Genomic DNA, 15,277 nt, shown 5'->3' with positions numbered 1-15,277 from the left:
AACTATTTGCAGAGTGAAGGTGGCATAGAAAGCACAACATGCACAATGCACCACTTACTATTACACCATCTTGTAGTGTCTGTTCATCTTTCAGAGCATCTGCACTCCTCTTTCTGTTATCCAACCCTTCCTCTGCCTCCTCTTCTTCCTCCTCTTCCTCCTCCTCCTCCACATGCCCCTGTTCCTCACTGAAGATGTCCCTTCTGAGAGGAAGAACACGTGCAAACCTATGGGAACTCTTCACCAGAAGATAAAGGAACTGTTAATTTTGATGTCTGTAAGTAAATGTCATTATGTGACACAGGACACAAGTTTGTGAGTCTGGACTCCTGTGGAGAAGCCAGATTGCTTGTGCTTTTGATATTACCAGTAAATGAGACAACACACAAGATGTCAAACCACAGCCCAAAAGAGGTGAGAGAAATTTAGGAAATTACTTACCTTTATGTCAACTTCAGCTTCATCTTTCATAGATCTTTCATTAGCACCATCAATGTCCCCAAAGATTAAGGTCCCATTCCGGCCAATTTTCACCTGTTTCTTGTATGTGTAGTAGAATTCCACACACTGAGCCACTGTTTTGGTTTTTATCTGTTGTTTAAAAAACATGGAAGTCCAATGGATTACATGATTTTAAGACGACTTATAATTACTCGGAGTGCAATAAATATATTTGTGTTTTGTTTCCTTAGTAGTCTCCACTCCACCACAGCTGCTGTTCAAGTCTCCTTTTCTGTGTCATATTTGCCTGTCTGACTCATCCCACAGCCCATCCCCTATTCCCATTGTTATTCACTGAGAACTAGAGGACAAACTTTCCAAAGAAAGGCTGGTTAATGTAAAAGTGACAGAACCTGGACCTTTGTAAGCTTACTGCACCTCTTAGCCTCTGAAATGTTCCAGTTGAGCTATCAGGCTTGACAGCAGCCTCTCAGTTTTATGGGGGAGCTTTATTTTCCAGCAGCCCTTCAGAGAAGACCAGACCAGAATACTGACCCAAAAATGGAAGTGAAGGTTTGCAGCCCTTTCCTGTTTTGGCCATGTGCATTTCATAGGCATATGATGGTAGACAATTATCAGCAGAGACTTGTGACCATCTACGTATCCTGTATCAGTGATTTTTCTGAGAGTTTTGGAATATATTCTTAGCTTCTGAGCTTTTGCAACTTAAATGCTCTGGGGGAATTTATTCAGTAAATATGTATGCAGCTCCTGATTTTGCACTCTCCTTTGGTGATTTCCCCCTTGCTGACATGCCATACCTCATCAAAATATGGGAGTGATCACTTTTACTATCATTGTCACAAAACTGGAAAGAGAGAGCTAAAGGATGCATCATTCACATATCATTCTTTGGTCCTCTCCATCAGTGGCAAAGATGTGTTTCTTTTTAGTTTTATCAGCAAGCCATCTAAGCCAAACATTGCCAGTGCTCTATAAATGTGCTCTGCAGAGGAGATATCTGCAGCATGGACTAATGAAAGTAAGCCAGTTTAAGTACCAGGGCTAAGTAAACAACAACAGCAAAAAAAACATTATTGTTCTAGCTTTCTGATGTGATTTTATGCTGTGCTGGATGCTGACATTTCTCTGAAATCTTTTGAGTGAAGGACCTAATGCTTAAAACTGAGGTTTCAGAAAAATCAAGACTGAACTTTCTGTATTAAATGTTCAACAAACATGTAAAAATGTATCACTGCTGTAATGAAAAAAAAAAAAGTAACTTACAAGCTTTTGGACCAAGAAAAAGTCTTTCTTGTAGATTGCAATGCCTTTGTTGAATAGCTTTTTTTCAGCAACTTTCCACTTGTCTGATCCTGTAGGTAAAAATAAATTGTAACGGAAGCCCATACAATTTGAAATGTTTACTCTTCTATGTACATTTTCTTTGTGTTTGTCTTAAATAAGACCAATACACACTTGTAAGGGTGCAGTCTCTCCTCGAACCTACTACAGCAAAACTGCAGACTGCTGTTAACTCCTCCCTTACTGCTCCACCTCAGCTCTCCTCTCAGCACTTCCTTTGTGTTAGATCTAGTGCTCATCACCACAGGTTAACTCAGCTCAGCTTGCAAAAACCACTCAATTAGATGAACTAAGATGTTGCCCAAGCAAGGTGAAGTGACACACTTTGTGGTGGCCCAGTCATAAGATTTTATAGTAGGGAAATGGTGGGGCAGGAGAACAGGATCTTCTCTTTCAGCAGCAATCTCTACTTGAAGATTTACTACATCTCCAGTATTCCTCAAATATTCCTTGCCTCTAATATTAAACACATTTCTGAATCCCCTCCTTCCTCATAGATGGTATTCAAGTAATATTTGCCAACAACTACAGTAGGCATGTGTAGTAATGAAGAGATGTAATTTGTATGCTTTGTGGCACCAGCTATTAGATGTCTCGCTACTACTTTACATCAGGTCTTTCGGGTGGCTTGGGTCACCCTAGATCACTGAAGTCAGTGTCACATGGCTGACTATTTTCTAATTAGCTGCAAGACTACTAAATTTTGAAGACACACTGACAGGTACCCATAGCTGGCTGAGGCTTCTCCAGCAAGCTTGGAAACTATTCCCCATAAAACCCCTGCTTAACTCCACCCTGGAAAATCATGCCAGAGAGGCTGTGATTCTAAGGCTACCACAGTCTTTCTTGTACATACTGGCTATCCTTCTGCATTCTCTGTGGCTTAGTGCCAAGGGACTGCTTTCCCTTCTCCCTATAAAGGAAATCAGAACTCATGCATATGCCAATACACATGCACATGTTCAGGAGGATGCAGTGTTTCTTACATTTTAAGTGTCATAATTTGCACAAGCAAAATTTCTGGCAAGTCATCACTTGAGTTATGAGAGCGGATTGGCCTTTTAATCTTCTTGTAATGTAACAGAGTGATGCCTTAGGTTTTAACTTTTCTATTTTTCAAATTCTGTACTGCTTAGTGTGTAACTCTGAAGTTTCTTGTAGCCTGTTAATTTCTGCTCTCTCATGCTAGGTAGACATAACAAAGCCTCTCCAGGCCTGCTCTCCAAGGAAAAAGTATAAAGCAAAGAGCCTCTACGGGGGCAAGTGAGGGGAATTACACCATTAAACTGAAGCTTTAACTGGAGAATTAACCCTGATATGCAAATGAACCAAACCTATAAAGGTGTGAAGAACTTGTGACCTGGGGTTCATCCTGGCGTCCATCTCGGCAATAGCCTCTGGCTCCCCAGGGGGTACCTTTGAAGGCCTTTCAAATAAATACCTACTTTTATTCCCTTACTCCTGTCTGGTCTCTGTTTCTAGGAGGCCTCTTAAGGCATCAAGAGTACCCCAAAAAATCAGAAAAGGATAGAAAAATTCCTAGTTAACAAACCTGTGTAGTGATAATCTGCCAAAGGGTGGGTAGGTGGTCGCACTGGATTCTTCAACAGCAGTTTGGTCAGAGCTCCCTTAGATAAACACAAGTAAAATAATTAATTAAATGTTTGGGGTATTAAAAACAAAGATCAGGCAATTGTTAATCCTCTCCTTTCTGTGGCAAGCTAACAGAAAAGAACCAGAGCACAGTTTACCACTTGGAACAACTTTCAAAATCACATTCTTGACTATCCACCTAATCTTGGGTACCACAGGCAAGTGGTACATTCTGGGCATCTCTTCACATCTGTGAATTGACACAACCACCAGGGTATTGGGAGAGAGCCAATTCCATAGACAGAGACCTCGCATCACATTAACCAAAGGCCTATTACACACACATCCAAAAATGCTGCGCCCTAAATGATACCTGTCTTACACAGCGCAGTCACTGCAATCTGATCTCACTTGACTAAGCAATATTTCAAAATAAAACAGCAGTCATGTGACTGAAAGATTATACACACAAAACCCCCACCTCTCAAGCTACTTTTTAGTTTTCATATAAACCAGAAACGCTTTCAAATTTTGTAGGAAGGAGACAATGGAATCATGCTGCCACTAGCAGTTTAAACCACCTGAACAATGAGCTCCTGCTGCCAGAGGCAGTCCTGCTCCTCCCTAATGCCAACAACAGCATTCACAACGATGGGCTGGCAGAAACCTAACACATACACACAAAAACTTTCTGTTTGATCTCTTCTCCAATGCAAGTCCATGCAGTCTCACAAGTGTCAGCTCCAGGAGATGGGAAACAAGCAGCCAGGCAAAAGTTTGAGATACTCCTGACCACAGGACTGATTTATGCCAGTTTAAATCTGTCATAGAACTATAAAAGGATGACAAAGCTTTGCTCTTTGCTCGGCTATTTGATATGACCTCCCACGGGTGTGAACGGGCAATAATGGAAGTGTATCATGTCTTACAGTACTGATATAAAATTAGCAGCACAGTTGTTCTCTAGACAGAGACCAGAGAAGTCAAATGGATCTACCAAAACAAAGAGGTACAAGACACTGCACTCTTGACTCAACTTTCAGTCCTAGCCTCTTACTTTGCCTTTCAACATGGTAATCTTCCCAGAAGACAACACCTAAGATTCATTTAGCAGACTTGGCTCACTTGCCCTGATAGACTGTCAGCGTGTCTGTTAAAAAGTCAAACATGTCTAAGTTGGAAATATAAAAGATAGCAGAGCATATGGCACTGTACATCGGTCAGAACCCACTTAAAGGACATAAAAGGGACACCCAACAATGGGAACCAGATGCATTGAAAGGAAAGTGCAAGGCTCTCCTCTCAGGAATGAGAGGTTACCTGACCTTCCTTAACATCTCTGACCACACTGAGGTGAACAACTGGGCAGACTCACCAGAATGCTTCCCTTTTCTTCATGTAAGAAATGCAATGCCAGCTCCTGGTTGGTTCCAGCCCCAGGAAAAATGCTTGAACAGGCAGCAGATAGCAGGTTTTCCACTGTTTCCACAGGGGTACCAAAAAAATTCAGAAAAGAAGATTAAAATGAAATTTCCTACAGGATTTGCATGATTAATTACTCTTTTGAAGGAGGACTATACATAACAGAAAGTAGAACTCAGAGAAGCTGAATGTCCTTGCAAATTTATATGGGTCAAATTTGGACCCCATTATTCATTAGACTGCAAGGTCATACAGCACTATTTACACATGGAGTTTCTTGCAAATCTCCTCCCTCCTATAATGTTTTCCCACCTCGCTTCACCTCAGACATTTCTTGAATCCGCCCTTATACTGTGAATTTCCATTTCACAAGACCCTTTTTTCTCTCTCACTAGAAATATTTCTTCCAAGCTTGCCTACTTCCTCTCCCCTTCAGGATTTATACAGGCCACAACCCATGTGCAACAAAAGCAGACAGCTTCCCAAGTCTGCTACCAGCTGCCACAACTCCTGCTTCCTCCTCCTGACTTCTGTCTACAACTTGATTTTTTCAAATACTATTATGTCTAGAACTTCCCTCAAAAACACAGGATTTGAGTGTATGTGGCTTTCAAATGTTAACAAAACCAAGGAAGCTTCACTGAGCAAAAGGCTGCTCTTGGCTTGATAGAAACAATGGTCCCAGTTTTCTCACAATTAAAAGAATCAATCCTACCAACCTCTCCCTGCCCCATGCATGCAATCCAATAAACAAGTTTTGCTCCTAAAACTGTTTTCAAGACCACTCAAACATGTCACTTGACTGGCAGCTCTAAAAGATTTTAAATTATGCCTACAGTAGATACGTGGTTACCCCTACAATCACTGTGACAACTCTGTCCTATTTACCCGCCTTCCGCCTTCTTACCATTCTCTTGGGTGACTTTGTTGGTTTCCAAGTCACCCCATGGCTGCCACACCAGCTCTGCTTTATGTTCATCAGCTTCTGCCAGAGCTCTGTCTTGGAGTGATGGGATTTCTGCTTGAAAGCGAGTTCCTACATTTATTCGCCTGCAGAGAAGGAAAAACATTACAGTCAGGCCCTCTTTACAATATCCAGGAAGTCTCCATCTCTGCTAGAAACACTAATGAAGAAACAAATGAAGAAACAATTGCAGCAGGCTCTTGCATATAACACCAACACTGTTGTAGGTTACATAAATAACTCAGAAGTTGAGAGGTTTTACATCCATTACCAGCTTCCATTGTTTTATCAGCATAGGTTGAAACGGTATTTAAATTAGCATCTCCTAATAGCTGCTCAAAGAACAGTTATTAGCTTCCAATAATCATCACTTTTTGAGAGGCTCTCATACAGGGTCCTCTTAAGGCAAGCTTGCTCCTCAGACATAAGATAGGTGAGCTTGTTTTAGTATTAGCATTTTGTCAGCCAACAACTGAACCAAAGTCTCCAAAAGTCCTTTTCAACCTAAACATTGCCATCTGGTCCAACTCCCCATTCAAAGCAGGATCAAAATTTGGTCCTTTATGATTTTGATACAAGCTGGTGTCTTCTAGGTACTCTTCCTAACAACTGAAACCAAAAATATAAAACAATGAAACCTGTACTGCTCCTTTTGTACCAAACCCAAATCCCATCCTTTTAGCAGCAATGTTGTACTTTTACATCTGAATTAGCAGACACATTTTTCACTACAAGCAACCCACAGAGCACTACACTTGCTTTAAGTCAAGTGACCATCCGCAGAGATTCTACTCTGTACTAGGAAATGTGACTGTGTGCACAGAGATGGGTAAGAACCCCCAGTGAAAGACTGTTCTGAGATATACTTAATGCAAAAGTGTTCCTCATGCAGATGTCAGTCAACTAGCATCACACTGGTAGCTCTTGCCATACTGAAGTATAGAGAAAGAAGCTCTTCTTTGGAGAGAGCAGATCAGGCAGTGCTCATAAGATGATAAAATTCTGGAGTTGCTTCACTAGAAAAAAGTAGAACTCCCTGCCCAGGGCAAGATTAGCTATAATTCTCAAGTCTTGGCTTGGTGCCCCCCCTCCCCCCCCCAATTACCAGAGAAAAAGCATGATCTAGTGCAATAAGGAATAATAACAAAAACTTCTGAGAAATGCCAACCTCCAGACTTTTCTTGTCCTCTGAAATGACACACACGTGTCTATTATGAAAAGGAGTTTGGAAGAGGTGTGGGGAGGCCTTGAAACAATACACAACCTGTACAAAAATCCAGTGAGGTACTAGCAACTGTTTCAATAGGGTGTTTTGAAGTCCTAAGAGGCTGTGGTATCAAGGGGAGGAAACAAGTATGGAAGGAGAAGAAGGGAACACCCTAATTCCCTCTTTTTACACCCAATTCCTCTTTTTGATATTGTCATGAAGCACCTGCATCATAAGATGTCGTGTGTTGGAAAAACCCATGTTCAAAAAAATGACTGACTTCAACACATACAGAGATTTTGCAAACCATTTCTTTTGCATCTATATCATATCCAGATCTACTTAAGGGGAACAGTTTACAGTTCATGTGTAAACAAAGTGATGCAGAAGTTAACTACCCTATACACTTGTTCCAATTTCATCACCCATTCAGCAGCAGCTCCACACAAGTGGGGTGGGATTCTTTTTGGATTCCTTCCTTCACAATCTGCTAGATGCACAGACTGATGCTAACTTCCTCTCAGTAGGTGATGGCAAGATGACATCAAGCATGATAGATGTAGGCAGGGAAGTTTTAGGCAGGCTGCCATATACTATCTGTCTTTTTCCCCAAAACTACTATTTCCAACACCTGTTGAAGGTAAAGCAATAGGGACATTACACGTCTCAAATCACAGCCACGGGCAGGGAAGAACTAAAGCAGTTGAAAATGTCGCATCTCAGATGCCCCTTGTCATAACTGTTTCCATTCTGCTTCTCAAAAGTAATTTTGTTTCAATGCACTAAGGTGGAACATGCACGAAGAACAAAGAACCCCAAGAAAACACTAGTCTGTTTGTAACACTGTATAGTTTTCAATTTTTCCTTTACTTGTCCTCTTCATCTTGGACAGAAAAAGCACAATCCAGACTGAAAATGAAAAGCAAGAGATTCCATGCAAGACTGAGAAGACCTTGCTAAAAAAGGCAAAGCAAAACAACCACCCTGGTATGCCAGCCCTCCCTGCAGCACACTGGGATGGACTGCAGTGAGGTTCATGTGGAGTCTTCTGCTCACTGTGATTAGTCTTGCTTACTGTTATGGCATGCAGTTTCACAGAGGAGGAAAGGGTTATGGACTATAATCTGCCCTAGAAGGGATAACTGCTCAAAACTGACACTTTGCTGCCACCTGGAAACAGATAAAAAGGTGGTTTTGCAGTAAAAACGACACTGAGAAAGTTGGGAGATTTTGTGTCTTAAGACACAGACTCCTCTGACTTCACTTCTGAGAAGGAAAGAGACAACTGGAAAATCTGGAGGGAAAGAATGTGGGCCTTCTTGAAAGTTGCTTTTCCTTTTTAAACGGAACTTGGAATATGACATCTCTGGGCTAGAAAAACTATGAATTACACTTCATACCTGCAACGTCCAAATAAAACCGGAATTCTGCTGCAAGAGTTGACCTGGGTAACCTAAATTTCACCTGCTCTGAGCAGGGACTTGGACCAGATGATCTCCAGAGATCCATTCAAGTTATATTATTCCACTGTTCCTTTACTGATGAAGCCCCCATTTCAGTACAACAAGAGCTCTTGCCTGTAAGCACCAGTGGTGCTCCTGGGATGCCTGGGAGCTGAGTGTGACAACATTCAGAAATGAGGCCATGCACTGGGAAGGAAGTTCACAGCTGATGCACCACAGGTATATTTAAGGCTGCCTAGTTGAGGGGTGATGACTTTGATGCAACGGAACTACAAAACCAGTAGGACACAAGGATCTGTGACAACAGCTGCCTATTGTACCACTTCACAAAGAATTAAGCTTCATTATCACATTTCCTATTCCAAATCACTGCAATTAAATAACCTTTTGAGAAACATTAACAGAAGGTTTGGCAAAGCACAAGCAATTAAGAACACTATATTGGGTAATCACAAGTTAGAGTCGACTTCTGACAAGACTACAAAGCAAATTAAACATTTTTTCTTAAAAAAAAAAAAAGTGCTTCCTGCCATATTTCCTTTAAGAAAGATATGTCTACATAACTGACCACAGCAGTGCTGCCAAACACAGAATGACACCGGGTTATTAATTTATTGTGATTAAAAGTTAAAAGCTATCTACCTGCATAAGCACCTGTTGAGTAAGACTTAAGATGACAGTAAGACAACTCTGCACGTAACTCCCTTTTGGCAAAAGGAAATGAACTTGCACTACTAAGTTACCATGACTTGAAATTTCCAGCAACAAATTAAAAAATCTTCACACACAACTAAAATTACAACTAACTTTATGTCATTAACTTCAGCAATTTAAGCCATTAGACACAACAAAGACAACTGCACCACAGAGAGGTCAAAGACCAAGACCTGGAAGGGACACAAAAAATATCTGTTCAAGAAGTTCCCCTGGATTAATGTGAAATGAACCAACAGGAGAAAGATGAATTAGGCAATATCCAAAATAAATTTATACAACAATGAATGTTCTTATTTCAATGAACAGGCTCAGTCTAGAGGAGGTCTGCAAAGGTGACAAGAAAAAACTGTGTTCATTCACAGTTGCAACATTTGCTCAGGACAGGCTGCTGCCATAGGTGCAGAAAACTGAGCTTCAAACAGGAAGGCAGATTGGAAAAAGGGCGAGAAAAAAAAAAATTGCCAGCAAATGCTCCAGTCCCTTTTCAAAATATAAACCATTTTGGATAAAAGCAAAAGAAGCCTTGTATTTATTTGGAGAAAGTTTGAGTTAAATGTTACAGGATATGCTGCAGAGTTAGAGCAGAGATTGCTGACTGCACAATCAGATGCAGAGCCACGTGGGTGTTTTTATGCCATATGGGTGCTTCCATGCCATGCATCTCAATGATTAGACTTTGCAGAAGTTCATTAACTAGGTACAATAATGAATTGGAACTATGTTGCTGAAGTTCTGCAGCACTGAGCTTGTACTGGTAACACTCCCAGAGCATCTGTGAAGGCTGTACAGAGACATTTGCAACTCCGCTCAGATTTAGCGGGACTGGCATGAAGCCTAAGCTCACAATTCCAGCTTCAGCATCTTCAGACTGTGTTCCCTAGTGCTGCTGTGTCCACATATGTCTGAAGTTTCCCAGCACACAGCCAGCTAAAGATTAATGAGGCTGACTAGCTCAGGGCACACACCCCATATGCCACTGGCTGTAGGGCTTCAGGCTGAGCTCGCCCAGGGGGGAACAAGGTGTTCACAGCTGTGCTGCAGATACAACACACCTGTGATCTGACCCGTCCATGTGAGAGCTAACTCCAGTTTTCCATGCTGCATTCTGTCCTTCCTCTAAAGGACCATCTTCCCACCCTAAAACAAGCATACAGCATACAAAGAAGTGCTCATATACAACAACACAGGACAGATTCAACTTTAGGTAGTTAACAGTATTTCAGCCCAGAGACAGATAGCAGTAATACAAAGCAGTTAGTATCACCAGAATTACATTTGCCCAAACAAACACTATTTATCGTATGGAGTAATTTTTAATCAAGACAACTTATATTTTGAACCACCAATAAGAATAGTTTTAATGCTTCTAAGAGATACATGGTTATACAGGGAGCAGCTTGAAGGTTTAGGAGGAAGGGAGGAAGCACTTTTACTAAGAGACTATGAATCTACCGGCTACTTACGGTTCAATGCTGACCGGGGTGGCTTCCCCCACCACCGTAAGAATCGGAGGGGTAACTTCCGAACTATCTGCAACAAGAAGAAAGAACTGCTCAGCTTCACATCTGAGATTTGCTTTTCACACAGCTTACAAATCTAATCAGATCTGTCCGTCTCTCAAAAAAGATACCCCCAGGCTAAATAATGGAGTTTCAGATGACCGGGAATTTGCCTTCCCTCCCCTCAGTTCAAGATACGAGGAACTGACTTTTCCATTCCCAAGAACGTCAGCAGGGGGTGTTGCAGGCTGCCTGTGAACGCATCTTAACACCAGCTCCCAGATGTACCAACACTGCATTTCCTCTATTCCAGCTCCCTAAACAGTCATGAAGAAGCCCCAGTTTCACACCACCACACCTCCTAAGGGCATGATCTTCCTCCTAATGCTCTGCATTTCCTAATCATAAACTAGGCAAGAAAGGAAGGTTAAAGTGAAACTTACTTGATCTAAGCAGAGTTCTGTGACCACTTTTGGGAGTCATTGGAGGTGGAACTGAATGACCACTTGAAGAGAGGATAGCGTTAAAATACAGCCCAGATCCTTCTCTCACTGGACTAAGGATTGGTGGAGGAGTGTAAGGAGGTAGCTCAAAGTTCCTATCTGAAGGATGGTCTGCCAGACGGACAGGTGACCGTAAGTGGCTCTGATATGGAGTAATGTTGGAATAAACAGGTGGTGCAATAAAGGTGCCAGCTTTTGGTGGTATGAAGAGTGGCTCGGGTCTTGGCCGCTGCTTTGGTTTTCGGGCAAAGCCCTCTGCTTCATCCTTTGGAACAGCATCTTCATGCTATTAGAAAAAAAAATTACATACTTAATTTAGTTTCAAAACCTCAGGTTGTTTGACAAACTTGAGTGAAATGACAACATTTTTTAATGGCAGCTCAAAATCTGGATAGGACAGTTGAGGATGTCTCAACAATTAGCAGAAGAGGGAAGTGAGAGGAAGAAGACAGGGAATGGAATGGAATGGAATGGAATGGAATGGAATGGAATGGAATGGAATGGACATAGGAACTATTAGGTAGAAGCTCTAACTCGTGATTATGCACTTATATTTTACAAGAATGTACATCTGGTCCAACCTTCATGGCAGCTTTAAAAGAGAACAAAAAAGCACAGCAGAACCCTGGTATAGATACACCAGAACCATGATACAGAACATGACACCAGACAGTGGTAAGAGAACAGAAGATAATATAACAGTATTTTATTACATGGTCAAGCATTTAAACGCAGAGAAACCTCCCCACATGCCTACCATTTCTCTGGTATCTGAAGATTCTGTTGTACTTCTGAATAGAAGAGAGGAAAAATAAAAAAAATCTACACACCCACTCATCACTACCACGCTGCAGGGGAGCAATCAAGTACTGACCTTCAGAACTCAGTAAAAGGTTTCAATTCCATTGAGAATAAATCTTCACTTTGGATTTTATTCACATTGAGAGATATGTGCACTACTTAGAATTTATTAGTATCTATGTATGTACAAAGAAAGCGCTCTTTACACAAACACACTATTATTCTAGCCTTATTGCCCATCTGGCTTTATTCACTATTAGTGAATTCAGTGAGGCATTGCTTGGCTGTACTAGCATAAGCTGTAGGTCATGAAAAGCCAGCAATGCCTAAATATATGGCAGTATTATGATTAAAAAAATCCCCAGACTATATACATTCCAAGTTCAAGCCTTGAGATAGAACTACTTAAATAGGAAAGTTCATGGCTAAAAACTGTGTGATTAAATCTAACAGATCTGGCTCATCTTTGGTGTCTTAGTCCATCCATACCTGACTCGAGGTGTCCATGTTAGTATTACGATTAGATCGCCTCCGAGTGACTATCACAGAAGGCTTCCGTTCACAAGGAGCTCGATCGTTTGTTTGGCCTCTCTGGAGCTTTCCATCCTCAGACTTTTCCTTTTCAAGGCTCTGCAAGTCAATTTTTCTCACTGGCACGGACACAGGAATGATAAGAGGCACAAGGCTGTTATCCTCCCGAGCTTTTTTGGGAGCTGGTGAAGAACTGGCGAATTCCACAACACTTTTTGAAGCTGCAGTAGGTCCTGGAGCTGTTACCAGCACACTCTTCTTCTCCTCTGAATTATCCAGCTCCTGAAAAGAAAAATAGATTCCTAAAAAGTTCTGTATTACTTACATAATAAATCAGATACCATCTCACTTTCAGTGTATATCAAGTCTCTCGATATACACTTGCAATTTGCAAGCTGAAATGGATTTGGAAGCGTTACTGGATGAAAAAGAATATTTCAAAGTGTTACTAAAATTTCATAGAATTACCTGAGGATTGCCTGTAGTCTCAACTGCAAGAATACTTAAATATGTCGTTCTTAAGAACTGTTTCACTACCTAGGTTTTCACATTTTATTTTCTATATGAATTTGTATCCTGCTTTATAACTTTCAACAAAGGTTCTTCAGTTTTAGTAAAGATCAAAAGCTGAAGGTTATTAATTTCAAATACTGGATTTCTGCTCCAGGGAAGACTGAACCATGACAATATCTTAATTAAATCTCTCACACGCAAAAAAACCCCAAACCCAGAGCTAGCTTTTTGCTTCATCTTTTTTTTCTGATTTATAGGACAAAAGGATCTTTCATTATTATAACTGGAGACTCTGAATTCTGTTGTCTAACCAGGCCTGAGCCTGAAGTACTTTTGCTCAAAATCAACAAGATATTATCTGCAAGCCAGCACTTTTTGCACTGATATTACAGCCTCCATGTCTGTTTTACTTATGGAAGTCCTAGAAAATTCAGCTCCAAGGAGATGGGAATGGGGGATGGATAAACACATGGATCCTGTAATATCTAATGGCTTCAGGTACTGCTAGCAATCAAGGATTTCTACTCCTTCAAATCACTAATGTTCATTCCACTCTCAATTCATAGATTCTAAGCTGAGTTGCCAGCTCACTTAGAAGCCAGATACTAATTAAAACTTTCAAAAACACCTCTCCTCCAGACATGTATAAGGCCTTCTTGAGCTCCGATGAAGTGCAGTGTAGAAGCTGTAGAAGATGCTCCTTTTGGTGTTTCAGAACATCTCCCCAGCTTCGAGCTCTGTGTGGAAAGCCTTTGGACAGGATTAGGTAGGCAAAGTCACCCTCTGTCAGAGTCAGAGTCTACTGAGGAACCTACCTGTGTTTTTCAGGGAAAATCTAAGGTACGTAACCTCTCAGGTATAACAAGAGGTCTCCAACCTGGACTTTCAAAATGTTGCAGAGATTTACTGAAGCCCTCAAACAGAATCTGTTGTTTGCCATTACAAGTCCCTAATCCTGATTAAAAAGCCAGCATGAGCAGGTTCTGCCATAAGGGCTCAGACACACTGCAGTCACTTCACTGGGTGATCAAGAAAGCCCTTCAGCTTCACTGATGAGTGAGAATCCCACTTTGACACTCTATTTATAGAGGGAAGCACAAGTGCATTGTCACAACATGCATCAGCCAGAGCCTGGGGTTAGTGCTCTGGCCTCTGTCCAAATGAGAGACCTGATAATTTCTGTTGGTTTTAAAAGCAAACAGGTCTACTCTGGGAAACATTAAGCCTTCAATATAAGCCAGGTAACAAGATTAAGCACATAAAATCTACCATATCAAGAAGATTCAGGACAGCCTCCTTTTGAGACCTTTTATTAGAGCTGGGCTAAATGTGCACAGAAAGGTTTATCTTAGAACTGACCCTGCAGCTTACAAGTCTGACTGTTTCTTCACGGAGACTGCAGATGTCCACCCCCACCACACAGTGATGGAATGCACAATTGTAAAGTCACAAGTGGCATCCATTGTCCCATAATATGCCTCAGGAGAAATCATTGAGCTCTGAGGACCTGCTTTCAGGCCGCTGACAGGCACCTGTACTTCTCCATAAAACTACCAATTTTGGATTTGGAGGGCATCCATCATGTTCATCATGCTGACAGACATCACTACAGTTCACTACCTCTAGATAGCAAGGAGTTCTTGTAAATTTTTGTAGCCTTCCTCCACCACTTTCTGGGTACATCAACAAAACATGTAATGTCAATGTGAATAAGTGAACAAGCACCAATTCTGATCAATCTAGAAATGTCAGGTACTTCCTGTGTGCTACACAGACCTCTGTAGGTCAAGAGACATGAACTAATTTGCTAACTACAAGGAGGAAATTAGCTAGTCACACGGAAGTGTCACTTTCCTCTGGCATTATGATCAGTTAACCATGCTCCTTTTATTTTCAAGACTGGGGGGCAATCAGCAAAGGACTCCTCCTCAATGATGGAAGAGATGACCCCTCTGAGGCAAAATAAGAAGAGGAGACCTGAATAGTAGTACGGATAGAGAAAAGACACCAGTGGGAACTTAATATAAATAGTTGAGACATCCTTAAAAATGTTCTGGTCCACATCAGAGCTTTTCTGGTCGCAAAAGTTCACACATACCTAAGTTCACACATACCTAATAGGGGACGTGACTAATTTTGGAATTAAGCCTTTTGCTTCAGATCCCTAAATAGTTTCTCAACTGTTTGATTATTCTCAGAGGTAAGCAGAAAGGAGTCTCCGAATAAGGGATGGGACTTTCATTTGTAGACCTGCTAGG

The 15,277-nt window shown here is 41.3% G+C and overlaps 1 protein-coding gene across 3 annotated transcripts in view; it reads right to left on the bottom strand.

Moving 5' to 3' along the window:
* MIDEAS (mitotic deacetylase associated SANT domain protein) overlaps positions 1-15,277 on the bottom strand; it is a 55,594-nt gene that overhangs the window by 6,938 nt on the left and 33,379 nt on the right. For all 3 annotated transcript variants that reach the window (XM_069017461.1, XM_069017462.1, XM_069017463.1), the window contains exons 3-11: positions 12,465-12,788; positions 11,115-11,460; positions 10,636-10,702; positions 5,729-5,871; positions 4,775-4,878; positions 3,359-3,434; positions 1,729-1,817; positions 442-591; positions 59-238 (exon numbers count right to left, since the gene is read on the bottom strand). In XM_069017461.1, coding sequence (XP_068873562.1) covers positions 59-238; positions 442-591; positions 1,729-1,817; positions 3,359-3,434; positions 4,775-4,878; positions 5,729-5,871; positions 10,636-10,702; positions 11,115-11,460; positions 12,465-12,788 — 1,479 coding nt within the window. The remainder of the gene's footprint in view (positions 1-58; positions 239-441; positions 592-1,728; positions 1,818-3,358; positions 3,435-4,774; positions 4,879-5,728; positions 5,872-10,635; positions 10,703-11,114; positions 11,461-12,464; positions 12,789-15,277) is intronic.

The sequence above is a fragment of the Aphelocoma coerulescens genome, chromosome 5, assembly GCF_041296385.1.
Source record: "Aphelocoma coerulescens isolate FSJ_1873_10779 chromosome 5, UR_Acoe_1.0, whole genome shotgun sequence".
NCBI classification, from domain to species: domain Eukaryota; kingdom Metazoa; phylum Chordata; class Aves; order Passeriformes; family Corvidae; genus Aphelocoma; species Aphelocoma coerulescens.
This window is presented reverse-complemented; position numbering and strand designations above follow the sequence as displayed.